This window comes from Salvelinus sp. IW2-2015, linkage group LG7 (genome assembly GCF_002910315.2).
Source record: "Salvelinus sp. IW2-2015 linkage group LG7, ASM291031v2, whole genome shotgun sequence".
NCBI classification, from domain to species: Eukaryota; Metazoa; Chordata; class Actinopteri; order Salmoniformes; family Salmonidae; genus Salvelinus; species Salvelinus sp. IW2-2015.
In genome coordinates, this window is record NC_036847.1 from 3,902,258 (window position 1) to 3,917,621 (window position 15,364).

Genomic DNA, 15,364 nt, shown 5'->3' on the forward strand with positions numbered 1-15,364 from the left:
TGCAGTTCATGAGGAGGAGATGCACTGCAGTACTTAATGCAGCTGGTGGCCACACCAGATACTGACTGTTACTTTTGATTTTGACCCCCCCCTTTGTTCAGGGACACATTATTCCATTTCTGTTAGTCACATGTCTGTGGAACTTGTTCAGTTTATGTCTCAGTTGTTGAATCTTGTTATGTTCATACAAATATTTACACATGTTAAGTTTGCTGAAAATAAACGCAGTTGACAGTGAGAGGACGTTTCTTTTTTTGCCGAGTTTATATAAATAACAATTGTGCATACAAACTCATACAGACGCACACATGCACAGATTCTTAATTTGTAAAACGAAACTATAATGAAAATAACGAGTGATAACGACTGATTTTCATTTGTGTGCATACAGCGGAGGCTTTAGCAGTTGTAGTGCAATTGTGTGTGTGCGTGCATGCGTGTGTGTGTGTGTGTGCGTGTGCATGCTTGTGGTGGAGATTTTACCAGCGGGAATAGCATAAAACCATTAACCCAATGACAGTATCCATTATATTTACATGAGCAGATACTGACAGAGGGCTTTCATTCTACATGACAAACTAAATAGGATCAGATTTTTTTCTGGTACAGGCCTTGATTTAGACGTGCTTCCCATTTTACCTCGAGGAAAGAATGAGCGAAAGAGGGAGAAATTGAAAAATACAAGTACATTAAGTAAGATTCGAATTTTACATCACATGACTTGCATCCAAAAGCCCTCCAATTCAATTCAACCTCATGCCTAGGGGACTTTTTCCGTCGCAATTACTATTTTCTTCCATTCTCCCCTAAATGCCTTTTTTTTGTGTGTTGAATCAGATTTTTGTCTGTTGAGCTCCTGCCTCTAGGAACCATGGCAGCATTACCGAGAGGGAAAGAAACGCCATTGAAATATAAATGTTCATGGTCGTTATATATACCGTATCTGCCTATCTAGGGCATATCTATTGATCTACCTACAATAGCCACATACTAAAAGGTATGTCCATTCAACGTAAAGGGATACTTCGGGATTTTGGGCCATGAGGCATGCTAGCAGATACCCATAGACKTCCAGTCATTGCGCTAACGCTAGCTAGCGTCGGCTCGCGAAACTACATGCAACCTCCTTCATACTGGGACACGGAGACATAAAAATGTTATCCACAAGTTCACCTGAATCTGGGGAAGCAGATAAAGGGCCTCATTGCCAAATTCCCGAAGTATCCCTTTAAGATGAATGGACATGCCTTGTAGTACAGTATGTGGCTATCTTCGGTAGSCCCCCCCCCCCCCCCMCTTGTAGCCTCACATCAAGCTGAATCACGCTAGCTATCCCCAGAGTCCAGGGAACACTAAATGAAACAGTAAATCACTTCCCCAAAAGACACAAGAGTTACGTGTGGGTCAAGGGCAGCAAGACTGGTGCTTTAATTCCCGAAGTATCCCTTTAAGTTGAATGGACATGCCTTGTAGTATGTGGCTATCTTAGGTAGATCGATAGACAGTCCCTAGATACGCAGATACACTACATATAACGACCTATATTTATATTTCAATGGCGTTCCTTTCCTTCTCAGTAATGCTGCCAACCACACACACAGACACTTCTTCCTGTGTGTCTCACTTCTCTGTATCTCGTCATTTACATCTCTCTCGTCATACAATACATCCAGAGTGTATTGTACCTTCTCTGTCTCTACTGTATCTCACTACACTTCTCTGTATCTCGTCATTTACATCTCTCGTCATTTACGTCTCTTCTATTCCAGAGTGTATTGTCCCTTCTCTGTCTCTACTGTATCTCACTACACTTCTGTGTCCTGCTGCTCAACCACAGGGTCTCCCTGTCCAGAGTGCACGGGTCCAGACGGCCGTTTGTTAAGCTGTTATTTATCTCTTCCATAAACTGCCTCTCATCTCCTATTAAAGCACCAGGCCTGCTGCCCTTGACCCACACGTAATTCTTGTGTCTTTTGGGGAAGTGAGTTACTGTTTCATTTAGCGTTCCCTGGACTCTGGGGATAGCTAGCGTGATTCAGCTTGATGTGAGGTGAGGCTACATGGGAGGCGGGAAGACAGTGAAATCACCGGTCTGGGGAYGGGTGTGTACACAGTCTGGATCCACGGACAGACATCTTTTCTTTTTTTTTTACAGGGAGAAGGACACATTTTATGGAACTGGCAAGAATGTGACGTCAGTGTTATATTCTATTTTCTTCTCTAATACGAGAATAACATTGTTTATGTCTGATGAGCTAGTTTTGTGTGAGCACTTCTGGAGCGTTAATTCCGTCATAATGAGAGGTAAACAGTGGAATTGTCTTGCCTCGACAAACACGTTAGCAAATTGCCGATTGGATGTTTGTTTTCCTATCAATAAAGCGGGATTGTAGGAGATTCCATTTCCTGGGGCTGATAAAAGTAATTACATTGATCAGCCTAATTTCATTAGAGCAAAGGAAATGAACTTTAAAATTCACGTATTATCAGAGAGAGAGAGAGCTGGATACAGGAGGTGGGGGAGGTTGGGAGGGCATATTCAGACTTAGTACTCAATGTACCATGCTAATCAGATCGCCATTGGCCAGACTACTTTTTTTCTTAAAACTGTCTTCTTCTTGTCCCCCTCTCCAAGTGAGGCACCCACCTTCACACACTAACCTTTTTTTTTTTATATATATACTGGAAGTACCAGACCATCCAGTCACACTATCAAGATAATTGTCACATTTCCCTCTGAGTTACGCCAACTGATCACCGACTGATCTGTCAAAGCAAACGTTAGAGGAAGCAGCAACCTCCATTCCGCTGACTCAATTAGCCTTGCTTCACCGTGCGAAGCACTTTCACCTTCTCGCTTTCTTCAGCCCATTCTCTCTCTTTAAGCGTCATCGTAATTCAAATATCAAAGACTGGGTCACTCAGTCCGGAATGGACTCCTCTCAGAATGTAACCTCCTTCTGACGATAGGATCAAGAGAGCTGGCTATTCTACATTATTCACAGTATGAATATTCATGTCTGTCTTGAGTACCAGCACCCCTGACATCCTAGAGACTTCTGCCCGAGCACCTCTCGTCAGCCCCGTGCACGTTTTTCACTTAACATTTAGACTGAGCAATAAGGAGAGCTGAAAAGGCCCATATATTCAACTGCCATGGGGAGACTAACACTWAATATCCAAATGTGTATTTAGTGAGGTGATTTACTGCGTCTCAGACTGGGAGAGCGTATGCTGGAAGAGAAACACGAGGAATTTGGAAGGAAAACATTCGAGGTGAATTCTTTACGAGATTAAATCAAACAAAGAGGTTGAGAAATGAGCCAAGATGTGTTATTGAATAACACAGGGAGCGAATGAAGACGCTGACATTGGTCTTGGCCATTGCTCCGGCAGCGGGAAGAGTCAAAGACAGAGGTCTCTTCTCCTCCTTTTCCTCCCTCGTTCCCCTATCTTTTAAGAGGTTGTTTATTCTCTTTCATGATCCCTCTGTTTCCCTCTGACGTGATGGACGCTTCCACTTCCTGGCTGGCTGGCTGGCTGGCTGGCTGTGTGTGTATGTGTCTCCTCTCACACACAGACAGGCTATGTGGCTGCCATTAACAAGACTACAGGAGTCTACATTCCTCTACAGAGAGAGAAAGAGGGAGAGGGGGGGGGGCAAAAAGAGTAAAAGCCTAAACATAACTCTTTAGTAAATATACCAAGGTACATGCATCACGACGTGTGTTAATACATTCACTGTTTTCTATTTTCACAGCCTGGACTTATTTGGCCAAGAAAATGAGTTCCGCACTATATCACATCCATAACGCATTCCATATGGCGAACACTGCAGTTTCCTCGTGACTGGGGAATTGGACGGGCCTGCGATCCTTAAAAATGCTCAACCCTTGGTTTCTCCCCTCCCGCACACTCTGTGGTGGACTGGCTCCACGAAACAAGATGGAGCCGTGTACTTGGCTCGAAGTTCGACCTCTCATTGTTCCAGAATATAAGACAAACGCAACCAAACAAAACCACAAACAATGTGTGTGTACAATGGCAGTGGCACGGCACACGCACCACATAGCTCCTTTGTGTGTGGTGTGTGTAGGATGAGCGGTATGTGTTGTGTGTACGCACGAGCGTGTTTTTAAGTGTGTGAGAGAGGGAAAAGAGAGGAAGAGAACTAGAAGGGGGATTGGGAGAGAAAGAGAGAGATGGAGGAGGGAGGGAGGGAGGGAGGGAGGGACGAGAGAGGGGGATAGAGAGAGAGAGGGGGGGGTAGAGAGGAGAGCGAGAGAGAGAGAGATAGACAGAGAGAGAGAGAGGAGAAGTGGAGGGAGGGAGAGATGAAGGGAGAGCTGTGAGAGGGAGAGAGAGCGAGACACAGAGAAGAGAGAGATATGGAGGGAGGGAGAGATGAAGGGAGAGCTGGAGATGGAGAGAGAGAGAGAGAGAGAGGGGGGGATAGAGAGAGCGAGAGAAGAGGGGGGGGGATAGAGAGAGAGCGAGAGAGAGAGAGCGCGATGAGAGAGAGAGGGGGGATAGAGAGAGAGCGAGAGATCGAGAGAGGAGCGGGGGGGTAGAGAGAGAGAGAGAGAGAGGAGGGGAGGGAGGAGAGATTGAAGGGAGAGTGGAGAGAGAGAGAGAGAAGAGAGAGAGAGAGAGAGAGAGAGAGAGGAGAGAGAGAGAGAGAGAGAGAGAGAGAGAGAGAGAGAGAGAGAGAGAGAGAAGAGAGGAGAGAGAGAGAGAGAGAGAGAGAGAGAGAGAGAGAGAGAGAGAGAGAGAGAGAGAGAGAGAGAGAGAGAGAGAGAGAGATGAAGGGAGAGGCTGGAGGAGGGAGAGAGAGCGAAGACAGAGCCGAGACAGAGAGGAGAGAGTGGAGGAGGAGAGATGGAAGTGGAAGATCGGTGCAGTGTTGGCACGGCCAGAGGAGGCAGAAGCCAGAAGGCTTCATTAGAGCTGAGGGAAAAGGCCACGGATGCTAGGGCTCTGGGAAGTCTATCAGACCCAAACACAACCCCAGCCTTTAATCTTGCTGGAGTCACACCCACACCCACCCACACACACAAACGCACACAACTCACCTCCAAAACATCACAATCCTTTATGCTTTCCCCCCCCTTTTTTTCCGTTCTCTATTCCTCCCCTTCTTTTGTCTCTTTCTTTCTTCTGCTTGCTGTATTTGTTGTTGCTGCGTGTGTCAGTGGAGAGCTGTAGTCATTCATCACTGGTAAATGTACGCTGAGGAGAAAGCAGACACCTCGGGGGGGGTTTCTCTCATCCCGTTCTGAAAACGCTGTACGGAACRAACTCCTGAGACAAGGAGAAACTGGCGCAAAGGTGCTCTGGCAGGTACTGTAAGCACAGAGATGCACAGATGTACACACACCCACACACACACACTCACAATCATTTACTAGTATGACTCATCTTAGCTACGAAGTGGGTGCAATTGCACAAAGAAACACAAGAGGACATTGATGTGCAACCAAACTCCTGCACTGTAAGAAACAACCGTGTTGGATTTGTATCACGTTTCAACTTCCACCCAAAACATTCCAACAACTGTCCGGTAGGTCTGACTCTGTAAGGCCTGAATTACAGGGCAATGAACGCACAACAGGGAGCAAATACATGTTTGCAACATTTTCCCATTATTCCAAATCAATAAGGGACATAGAAAATGAGCCGCTTGTACACGGTCATTCAACCTAATTGTAGGGCGACAAAGCAMTCTTTCGGTGGCGCAGCAGTCAATGTCATATCTACACTTTTAGAAAAAAAATCAGGTGCCGCCTCGAATTGAAAAGGGTTCTTCGGCTGTCCCCATWGGAGAACCATTTAATGAACCCTTTTTGGTTCCAGGCAGAACCCTCTTGGGTTCCCTCTATCTCTATCTCTCTCTCCCTCTCCAGCTATCTCTCTATCTCTTTCTCTCCCAATCCCCCCTTCTGTCTCTCATGTCGAACCCTTTCCACAGAGGATTCTGCATGGAACCGAAAAGGGTTCTCCTTTAAGAACCCTTTTTCTAAGAGCGTACTGACGTTTATCCAGACTAACACACGTTTACAGTATTGCGCTTTTCATGTAGCCCTACCTTTGGCAAAATAATAGCCTAACCAACAATCAGGCATCATTATGGACGAAACGTTAACAYCCTGTTGCTGCAGGATTATTTTGCTGTTAGAACACATGTCAAATTAAGATCCCACATCTGTAGGATGCAAGAGAAACGAATAGGACATAAATGTAGACCACGGCGGGAAGAGGAGAAGTAGACTGAGCGAATGAGACTGTCGATAGAGAAGACCAGATAATGAAAGAGGAAATGGAGAAAGAGGGAAAGAGAAAAAAAAGGAGGAAAGAAAAAAAAAGGAGGAGAGCGAAAGGGGGAACAAAGGGATAGCGACAACGCTAGAGAATCTCTATTGAACTCTGGGGTTCCACCTGAATTCACAACCAACACCGGGTGTTAAACATTCATATGGAGTATCAAGTACATTTTTGCCGTAGTTGAAATGCTTACATGGAAGCCTACAGTCTATTTTCACAGCGGCTCAATGAATCCTCCTAAACAAGCAGCACTGMGAAAGCCCCTTCCAGGTATCCCATACCCGTCATCATCTCACCCATATACAGTAAATATGCTATTCTTCCTGTCCCAAACCATACACATCGGCTGTTGGTACATACACTGAGTGTACAAAACATTAGGAACACCTTCCTAATACTGAGTTGCACCCCCTTTTGCCTCAGAACAGACTCTACAAGGTGTTGAACGCGTTCCACAGGGATGCTGGCCCATGTTGACTCCAATAATTCTCACAGTTGTGTCAAGTTGGCTTGATGTCCTTTGGCTGGTGGACCATTCTTGATACACACGGGAAACTGATGAACGTGAAAAACCCAGCAGCGTTGCAGTTCTTGACACACTCAAACCGGTGCGCCTGGCACCTACTACCATAGCCCGTTCAAAGGCACTTCAATCTTTTGTTTTGCCCATTCACCCTCTGAAGGGCACACATACACAATCCATGTCTCAAGGGTTAAAAATCCTTCTTTAACCTGTCTCCTCGCCTTCATCTACACTGGTGACCTCAATAAGGGATCATAGCATCAATAAAGGATCACCTGGATTCACCTGGTCAGTCTGTCATGGAAAGAGCAGGTGTTCCTCATGTTTTTTTTTTTTTACACTCAGTGTATAGTACTATAAGTCTGTTCTCTGGTTAAGTTTATTGTTTCATAGGAGTGGTTGTTGGCTTTCCGCTGACGCTGGTTGGTTGCGATCGGGGGGCCAGGTTGAGTCTTTATTTACCCGAGTGGGAAGAATCAATACTTTTCTCCCACATGAGAAGTGTGCGGATCAATAGTGGGTTTCAAAAAYGCCTCGTTGAGAAATCGATGGCTCTTACATGCCATTGACGGCTGTTTGGCTGGGGAAGAAAGCAAACGACAAAGAACGCATGTTTATTGGAGGTATTACTGCCTCCCGCTCCTTTCTCCTTCTTGTAAGAAGGCGATCATGTTTCCATTGCCTTGTCTCTTTGTTGGTCTTTCTTCTTGCTGCTTGTYAAAAGTTGTGTACCGTTCAGCTCCACCTGATCTATGGAGTATACTGCAGTGGGAATTTCTTAACCACATTAACTCTAGTGAACATTCTACGCGACATCTTTTTGAGTACGGACCCATTACACCTTTCGTTTGGGGAACTCTGAGTACAGCCTCAAACAGGCCCAGTAACCAGTCGAGATAAAGGCCTAGKGCCTTTGTACGATAGAACTACAGACCACAGTCTACAGGCCCAGATATTTGAGCACTGAAGGCTGTAGGTCTTTGTACAGTACAGTAGGACTGATGGCAATAGGCCTTGATAACCACACGCTAGAGGCTAAGGATCTTGATACAGCAACAGCAGTCTCTGCACTGGKCTTCAGTCTCCCTGAGCTCTCTCACACGTCCCTGGCAATGAGTGCAACTAGTCTGGTCAAAGTACCGCGTGTCAACTAGCACCTCACTCATCCAATCAACACTTCCCACGACCCCACTGACAGGGCCCAGGGTCTGGGGAAGAGTCCTGGTTAGCAGCAGCGGCCTTGTCACCACACCTGTCCCATGCAGCGGTGGCCTGATCAAAGTGACACAGCCTGGTCTGACGGAGGGGTAGGGAGGGCTGCTGTCAGCCCTGCTGACGGCCGCTCGGCCAGGGGAGGGGAGAGGAGGGATGGCGGCACTAGAGCTTCCCTCGCATGTCACTCAGCTGGGCGGCGGATGACAGAACAGGCCATTAAGGCTTGGATTGGCTTCACAGGCCATTAGGCAAGGTAGGCATCACACAGTCAGCCTCACAGCCATGCCACACAGCGCACTGAGTAATGGTGAGGTAGGGAGAGAGGGAGGGAGAGAGAGGGAGAGGAAGTGAAAGGGGGAGGGGGAGAGGGAGGGAGAGAGGTAAATGTATACGTAAGCTTCAGAAAGCCACACATGGCAGAGGTCTGCAGACCCACTCTTCTCTCCTCCACCGCACAAAATCTGAAAGCTGTGTCTGTCCATTTGTCTGTCTCCATGGTATTTATTCTCTCCCTCTCTTTCTCTCTCTCTCTCTCTTTCTCCCTCTCTCCCACTCTCTCTCCAAATTCTAAACCACACAAACAGGCATGCACACACTCACATACATACAGACACACACTTGCTGACATACAGGCTTCATCAACAGCAAAGGGACTTTTTATGATAAGACATCTACAACTGACAATAGCAGTAACTCAGGCAGGGTAGTAGAAAGCCTTAACAAACAAAAAAAGCATAGTATTTTATCTAGCAATGTACTCAAAACCTTCACTCTTCACTGGTCAAATAAAAGAGAGAACAATAAAATGGCCTTACACGACATATACAAATGGCTATTTCAGCCACACCCGTTGCTGACAGATGTATAAAATCGAGCACGCCGCCATGCAATCTCCATAGCCCAACATTGGCAGTAGAATGGCCTTACTGAAGAGCTCATTGGCTTTCAATGTGGCAATGTCATAAGATGCCACCTTTCCAACAAGTCAGTTCATCAAATGTATGCCCTGCTAGAACACAAACCCACCGCCGAGTGCTGAAGTGCGTTTCACGTAAAAAAGTGTCTGTCCTCGGCTGCAACACTCACTACCGAGTTCCAAACTGCCTCTGGAAGCAATGTCAGCACAATAACTGTTYGTCAGAAGCTTCATGAAATGGGTTTCCATGGCCGAGCAGCCGCACACAAGCCTACGATCACCATGCGCAACGCCAAGCGTCGGCTGGAGTGGTGGTAAAGGTCGCCGCCATTGGACTCTGKAGCWGTGGAAACAGTCTCTGGAGAGATTAATCACGCTTCACCATCTGGCCGTCCGACGGATGAATCTGGGTTTGGTGGATGCCAGSAGAGCGCTACCAGCCCCAATGCATAGTGCCAACTGTAAAGTTTGGTGGAGGAGGAATAATGGTCTGGGGCTGTTTTCATGGTTCGGGCTAGGCCCCTTAGTTCCAGTGAATGGAAATCTTAAAGCTATAGCATACAATGACGTTCTAGACGATTCTGTGCTTCCAACTTTGTGGCAACAGTTTGGAGAAGGACCTTCCTGTTTCAGCATGACAATGCCCCCCCTGCATAAAGCGAGGTCCATTCAAAAACGTTTGTCGAGATCGATGTGGAAGAACTTGACTGGCCTGCACAGAGCCCTGACCTCAACCCGATCTAATACCTTTGCGATGAATTGGAACGCTGACGGCGAGCCAGGCCTAATCGCCCAACATCAGTACCCGACCTCACTAATGCTCTTGTGGCTGAATGGAAGCCAGTCCCCGCAGCAATGTTCCAACATCTAGTGGGAAGCATTCCCAGAAGAGTGGAGGCTGTTATAGCAGCAACTCCATATCAATGCCCATGAGTTTGGAATGAGATGTTTGACAAGCAGGTGTCCGCATACTTTTGGTCGTGTGGTGTAACTGGATCGTCTACCCATGGATCCGGTCAAAAGCACAAAACGGCACAAAGCAAAAACATCAAAGATAACGACATCAAAACCCCCTCAAAAATCTATCTGGCTCCTTGTTAAAATCTATCCTTGGTACAGTGGATCTCTCTGTATGGCCATAACTGCCCTCCAGTCATTATTAAAGAGAGACACGGGACCCGAGTGGAGGCATCAGCATGCATCACTTCTCCCCTGCTCCTAAAAGTTTACTCCAAGTCCTCCACCAGCTCCTAGAGGGCCTATTTACAGCACAGGCGGTGGATTGTATTGGCTGCACGCTAACCCTTCCAAACACTCCTTTGATTCCCTCCCCTCCATTCCTCCCCCTCTCCTCTCTTCTCGGGTTTTTACTGACCCCTGGACACATGAGTGCTGTCTCGCTGCAGTGGGGGCCCGGGGCGCTGACGAGAACAGCCCGACCCTGCCAGGGAGAGATGGGACACATCTTGAAATACTCCTCCCATCCTTTCTAATAAAGGGAGACAAACTCCTCTCCCCCTCCTTTCATTCCCAGTCTTTTTTTGGGATACCTTCAAGTTCCTCAGCGGGCTATCCCTTCGGACGGGATGGAAACAGGGCGGAAAACAAAGAAAGAAAATAAATATGAAAAAAATGCTTCTWCTGCACAATTTAAACCCAAATGCAAAAGTTGCGAGGGTTCTGTAAACAGGCAGAAAAGCTGATGGCTAGATATCTCAGATAAAGAGAGAGAGAGAGAGAGAGAGAGAGAGAGAGAGAGAGAGAGAGAGAGAGAGAGAGAGAGAGGAAATAGGGAACAGATTGGTTTTGTTCATTGGGAGTGATGTTTTTTGATGAACTACAGCACACAGCATAGGCCCGGGTTCCAGAGGTTCTTTGCCTGAGAGAAACTGAGCATTCTGTTGTGACAGAACCTTCACATTTCAAAGTCCGTAGTGCATTGCGCTACACAGCGCATTTACACAAGCGTTAATTTATTCATGTTGTTTTCTTTTCCGGGCGGCTTGTACAATCTCGACCCCCCAATCCCCTCTGTGTTTCTGTTTATTTTCCATACTTAAAAAAAAAAAAAACGAGCAGTTCTGCTCAAATGTAATTTGTTTGGAYGTTAGTCACTTGTGTTGTTCCCCGCCGCCGTAACTTGAATACTAAATGACCGGAGCTCCGTTGAATAACGATCAAGCACCTCAGAGGCAGCAGACTGGTGGGTGAGAGCATATTTCTCCCAAGTTCACAGGACAGACATAAAAGATACGCGGTTTAGGCCATGGGAACACATCGTTGCGGGGGTGGTTTCTATCTGATCACATCTCCCCAGTTCAAAACGACACGCTTTAGATCTGCGGTTTGTAGATGCCCCCAAAACCATGGACGTATATGAAACATCGAGGGATGAAGTCTTGCCCTGGAATTTAGCTAGCTGAGGATAGGGACTTTTTCTTACTTAATGTCACTCAAGGCTTTCCATTATACCAGGATCCAGACCAGGATTTTTACTTACAAGTCTGTGACAAATGACATTGTAAAAGGAGCTGTGCAAATATCATTAAAGTCTACTGAACTGAGTTGCTGAATAAAGGGGACAATATACAGTTATTTCAGTCGAAGCCCAGCAGACTAAAGAAAGACTTAGAGAGACGGAGCTCTCCGGAGTCTCTGGCGACAGAGCTCTCAGTCCAAGGGGAAAAGCTCTTAGCCCAATCAGTGTGGATAGAATACCTGAGCACATTTTGCAGTTGTAATCGTATCACAGACACACGGCATAATCACATTCCATGCCTGACAACCAGTCATAATGAGGATGGGGGGGGAGTAGGCACGAACCAGTAGTGACCACCCACGGACTTGCTATGCAAACAGAGTGCTTTTGAATTACACTGATTAGCATTGATATTTTGATCCATATATATACTCCCGTTCAACAGGTTGGGGTCACTTAGAAATGTCCTTGTTTTTGAAAGAAAATCACATTTGTTGTCCATTAAAATAACATCAAATTGATCAGAAATACAGTGTAGACATTGTTAATGTCGTAAATGACTATTGGAAATGGCAGATTGGCAGATTTTGGAAATGGCAGATTTTATATGGAATATCTACATAGGTGTACARAGGCCCATTATCAGCAACCATCACTCCTGTGTTCCAATGGCACGTTGTGTTATCAACAAAAAAAAAGAGGCTTTTAAAAGGCTTATTGATCATTAGAAAACCCTTTTGCAATTTGTGATTTTACGACCGACGAACCAACACCATGTGCACAAACCATTTATTGTTAGGACTTGAAAAAGGGTTCAAGTTCTGTGTACTTCCTGTCGGACTTTGGGAGTGAACCAATCATAAAGGTCACTTACGCTGACGAGCATCTGTGGGAAGGGACCTCTGGAGTTTTCAGGCACGTTGATTGGTGGAATGACCCAGTCTCTCTTCTGTCTCCGCAGTCCCCTGGAGCCCATCTCCCGTTGCCTGGGAAACATGATGACGGTGGGTGGGGCCTGGAACTCTGGTGGTGCTTTGACCCCCTCTTCCTCTTTCCTCTCCCCTCCTTTCCCCTGTTCCACTCTGATCTGAAAGACACGACACAAAGGACAAAGACACAGTTGAGCGGGTCGCTATGGGATACAATTGTGACGTGCGTACATGCGAGTGTGCACGTGTGTGTGCAAGAGGAGGTCCTGAGGAGCCGCAGCTAGCTCAGACCTTGTTCTTTACACCTGGTTGTTAAAAACTCCCATAAAGAGTGGACACGTCTCTCCTGGGATTTACACCCCTATTCCTATTGCATGGCCAGGGATACTGTGAGAACTGTCTACCTGCAGGCTTGTGTTTTAATCCGGAATAAGATGGCTACCAGGAACCGCCATCCCCTTGTGGGTGAATGTTCACTCATTAAAGTCTTGCTGCTAATGATGTCTTGATTGTAATCAGTGAGGTGGGTTTCGGTGCGGTGCAATCAAATGAGATGGATTACCAACAAAGTTTGAGATGCATTGGCAGAGCAACCAACTGTCGAGAAACACAATTACAAAGTCAATCCGGTGATTCATTTATTCAGCATTTGAATCAACGGGGGAAAAAATGCTGGGTGCATTTCCCCCCCCAGGGGTCAAAGATTAAGTTAGATAAGCCGCTCGTTATTTTCTCGTTTCAACGGCAAATCGAATATACGACAAGCCCGTAACAAACGGACATAATGTGTCATGGCGACATTCATGTATGTGTATCTGGGAGCCTGGTGTATGACTAAAAGCAGAGCTGTAGATTCTCAGGGTCGTGTCCTGTATGGTCCGGGCTCCACATGAATAATACAAAGTTCAAATCAGTCCAGCATCTCCAGGCTCTGCTAGTAGGAACACACTGTATCCTGCATGTCCAGGGGCTATGGGAACTCTGGTATTAACATGGAGAAATCGTGTTAGATTTGACATGCAGTATCTCCGGGCTTCAGTGTAACCTCCGGGTTATAATACACACGTCCAGAGTTCAGCAAGTTCAGTCAGAATCGTCCTCCAACCACATCCCTCAGCCCTCTAGCTCCTCCCCTCTCAATCTCGGCTTTCTATAAACCCCCCCCCCCCCCCCCCCATCCATCTCTCTCCCCTTATTGTTTTCTCCCTCTCCTCCCTTTCGGCTGATCCTGACAGCTTGTCTTGGCAATAGCAATTCATCAGAAGCTGCGGAGTGCTATGCTAATAGGTGGATGGAGCGTGAGACGGGTAAGCGCGCCAGAGGGCTAGGATGATGTCGTGCCAACGCTCTATCCCAGGTGTCCCTTAGATTTCCACCAGGTCTCCCCAAATCATCTGCTCTCACGTTGCTTATTGGTCCATGGCGGGGAGCGAATGASAGACATCTCCAGCTAAACGGGTGAGAGCAGTGGCACAAGGTAAGATAAGCGTATTTTGTGTGTGTGTGCGTGCGTGCGTGTGTGTGTGTGTGAGAACAAACTCCGCTCCTCGTATCAGAGAGACAGGTCCAATCACCATATATTTACATATAAAAAGCCTTGTGTTTTAATACCTGTTCCAATATTTCATTTTACCTTCCCTCCCCTCTCTTACTTCCCTCTCTCTTCCCCCTCTCTCTAATGTGTGGCCTTGCGGTTTCCTATTGGTAGTTAAAATGCAAGGGGAAACCCAGGAACTATACAGGAACAGGGCACAACAGCAGAAGAATAAAAAAAAGGTTCTCTTGGCACACTGAAATTGAGARCTCTGGCGCACTGCAAGCTGTTTCTTCTAATTACTGCCCCGTGGAACTTTCCACACAGTCTATAAACCCCCCCCCTTTATGTACGCCCCGCTGTCTGGTTGCCTCCGAAGCTGGGCTGTACCTGCCAGTGGATACAATGCTTTCAGATGAGAGGTTGGCAAGGTTGGCATGTTGAGTGGGTGGGAAGGAAGGGAGGAGAAGCGGGGCAATGCCCATGGGTGAATGTGTCGTTTTCAGTTTCTTCAAACCAGCTCCACATTTCAAACATCAGATCTGGCACAGAACAAGGGAGGGTGGGGGGGCATGGGATAGACAAGCGGGAAAAAGTAGGAAGAGGGGAAAAGAGAGGGAGAAGGGAAGGAGCGGGTTAAGGGCTGACATGATGGAGGGAGCGAGGGTAGAGACATGTTTGGGCTCTGTCATTTGCTTGTCAAATATAATTTGGCACATTTCGAGTTTAGAGTGTTTTGATGTTTCAAATATTGTCCAAACTTTTTGGAGTTGTGAATGTGACAGTCAATCGTGAATTCCCTGCTTCCCTCGGTGACTGATTTCAGCACAAATTATTTTCATGTCCTGTACACAGGGGAATGAATGAGTGTAGTGGGTGCACTTCATCTCTCTGCCACTAGGGGAGCTGCAGCTCCTCATACAGACAGCTCTGTCTTTGCTTTTCTAAATCCTCCCGATCCAGAAATAATCTAATCCAACCATTCTTCCCCTCTCCTGTGCCAGGCACAGTCTACCCCTCCAAACACACATGTGACATGTTCCATCATGTGTCATCATGTGCCATGTTGCCTAAACCAGATCCCCATGGTGTATGTTCAGGGGGACACCTCTCTCTCCCCCCGGTACACAGTGCCAAGTCAAACACGCGTGTGTTCTCCAGCTACGGTACATGGATCCAAACTAGATTAGTCAGATGGAGAGAGTCGACAGATGTACGCTGGGTTCTGGACAAATGTCTTCTATTTCTCATCGGGAGGAGGGCTTAGTGGGCCTGATTGCAGGGGCTGGCTACCCCAGTTCAGAGTGCCACGGTGGGGGGACTAGGGAGGGGAGGGAGGAGGGGTTCCGGGGGTATTAGGGGTTGGATGGGGGAGGGAGACAGGGAGTCGAGGAGGGTAGAGATAGTGGGGGGGGTTATATTGAGAAGCAGATGTGACCTCTCTGTC

General features: G+C 46.9%; 1 protein-coding gene across 1 annotated transcript in view; it reads right to left on the reverse strand.

Annotated features, from left to right (window-relative positions):
- The window catches only part of LOC111966224 (cadherin-4-like), an 86,230-nt gene extending 73,691 nt beyond the window's left edge, over nt 1-12,539 (reverse strand). Inside the window, exon 1 of the mRNA XM_023990691.3 lies at nt 12,329-12,539. Coding sequence (XP_023846459.2) covers nt 12,329-12,451 — 123 coding nt within the window. The 5' untranslated portion in view covers nt 12,452-12,539. The remainder of the gene's footprint in view (nt 1-12,328) is intronic.
- Between the last annotated feature and the right edge of the window lie 2,825 nt (nt 12,540-15,364).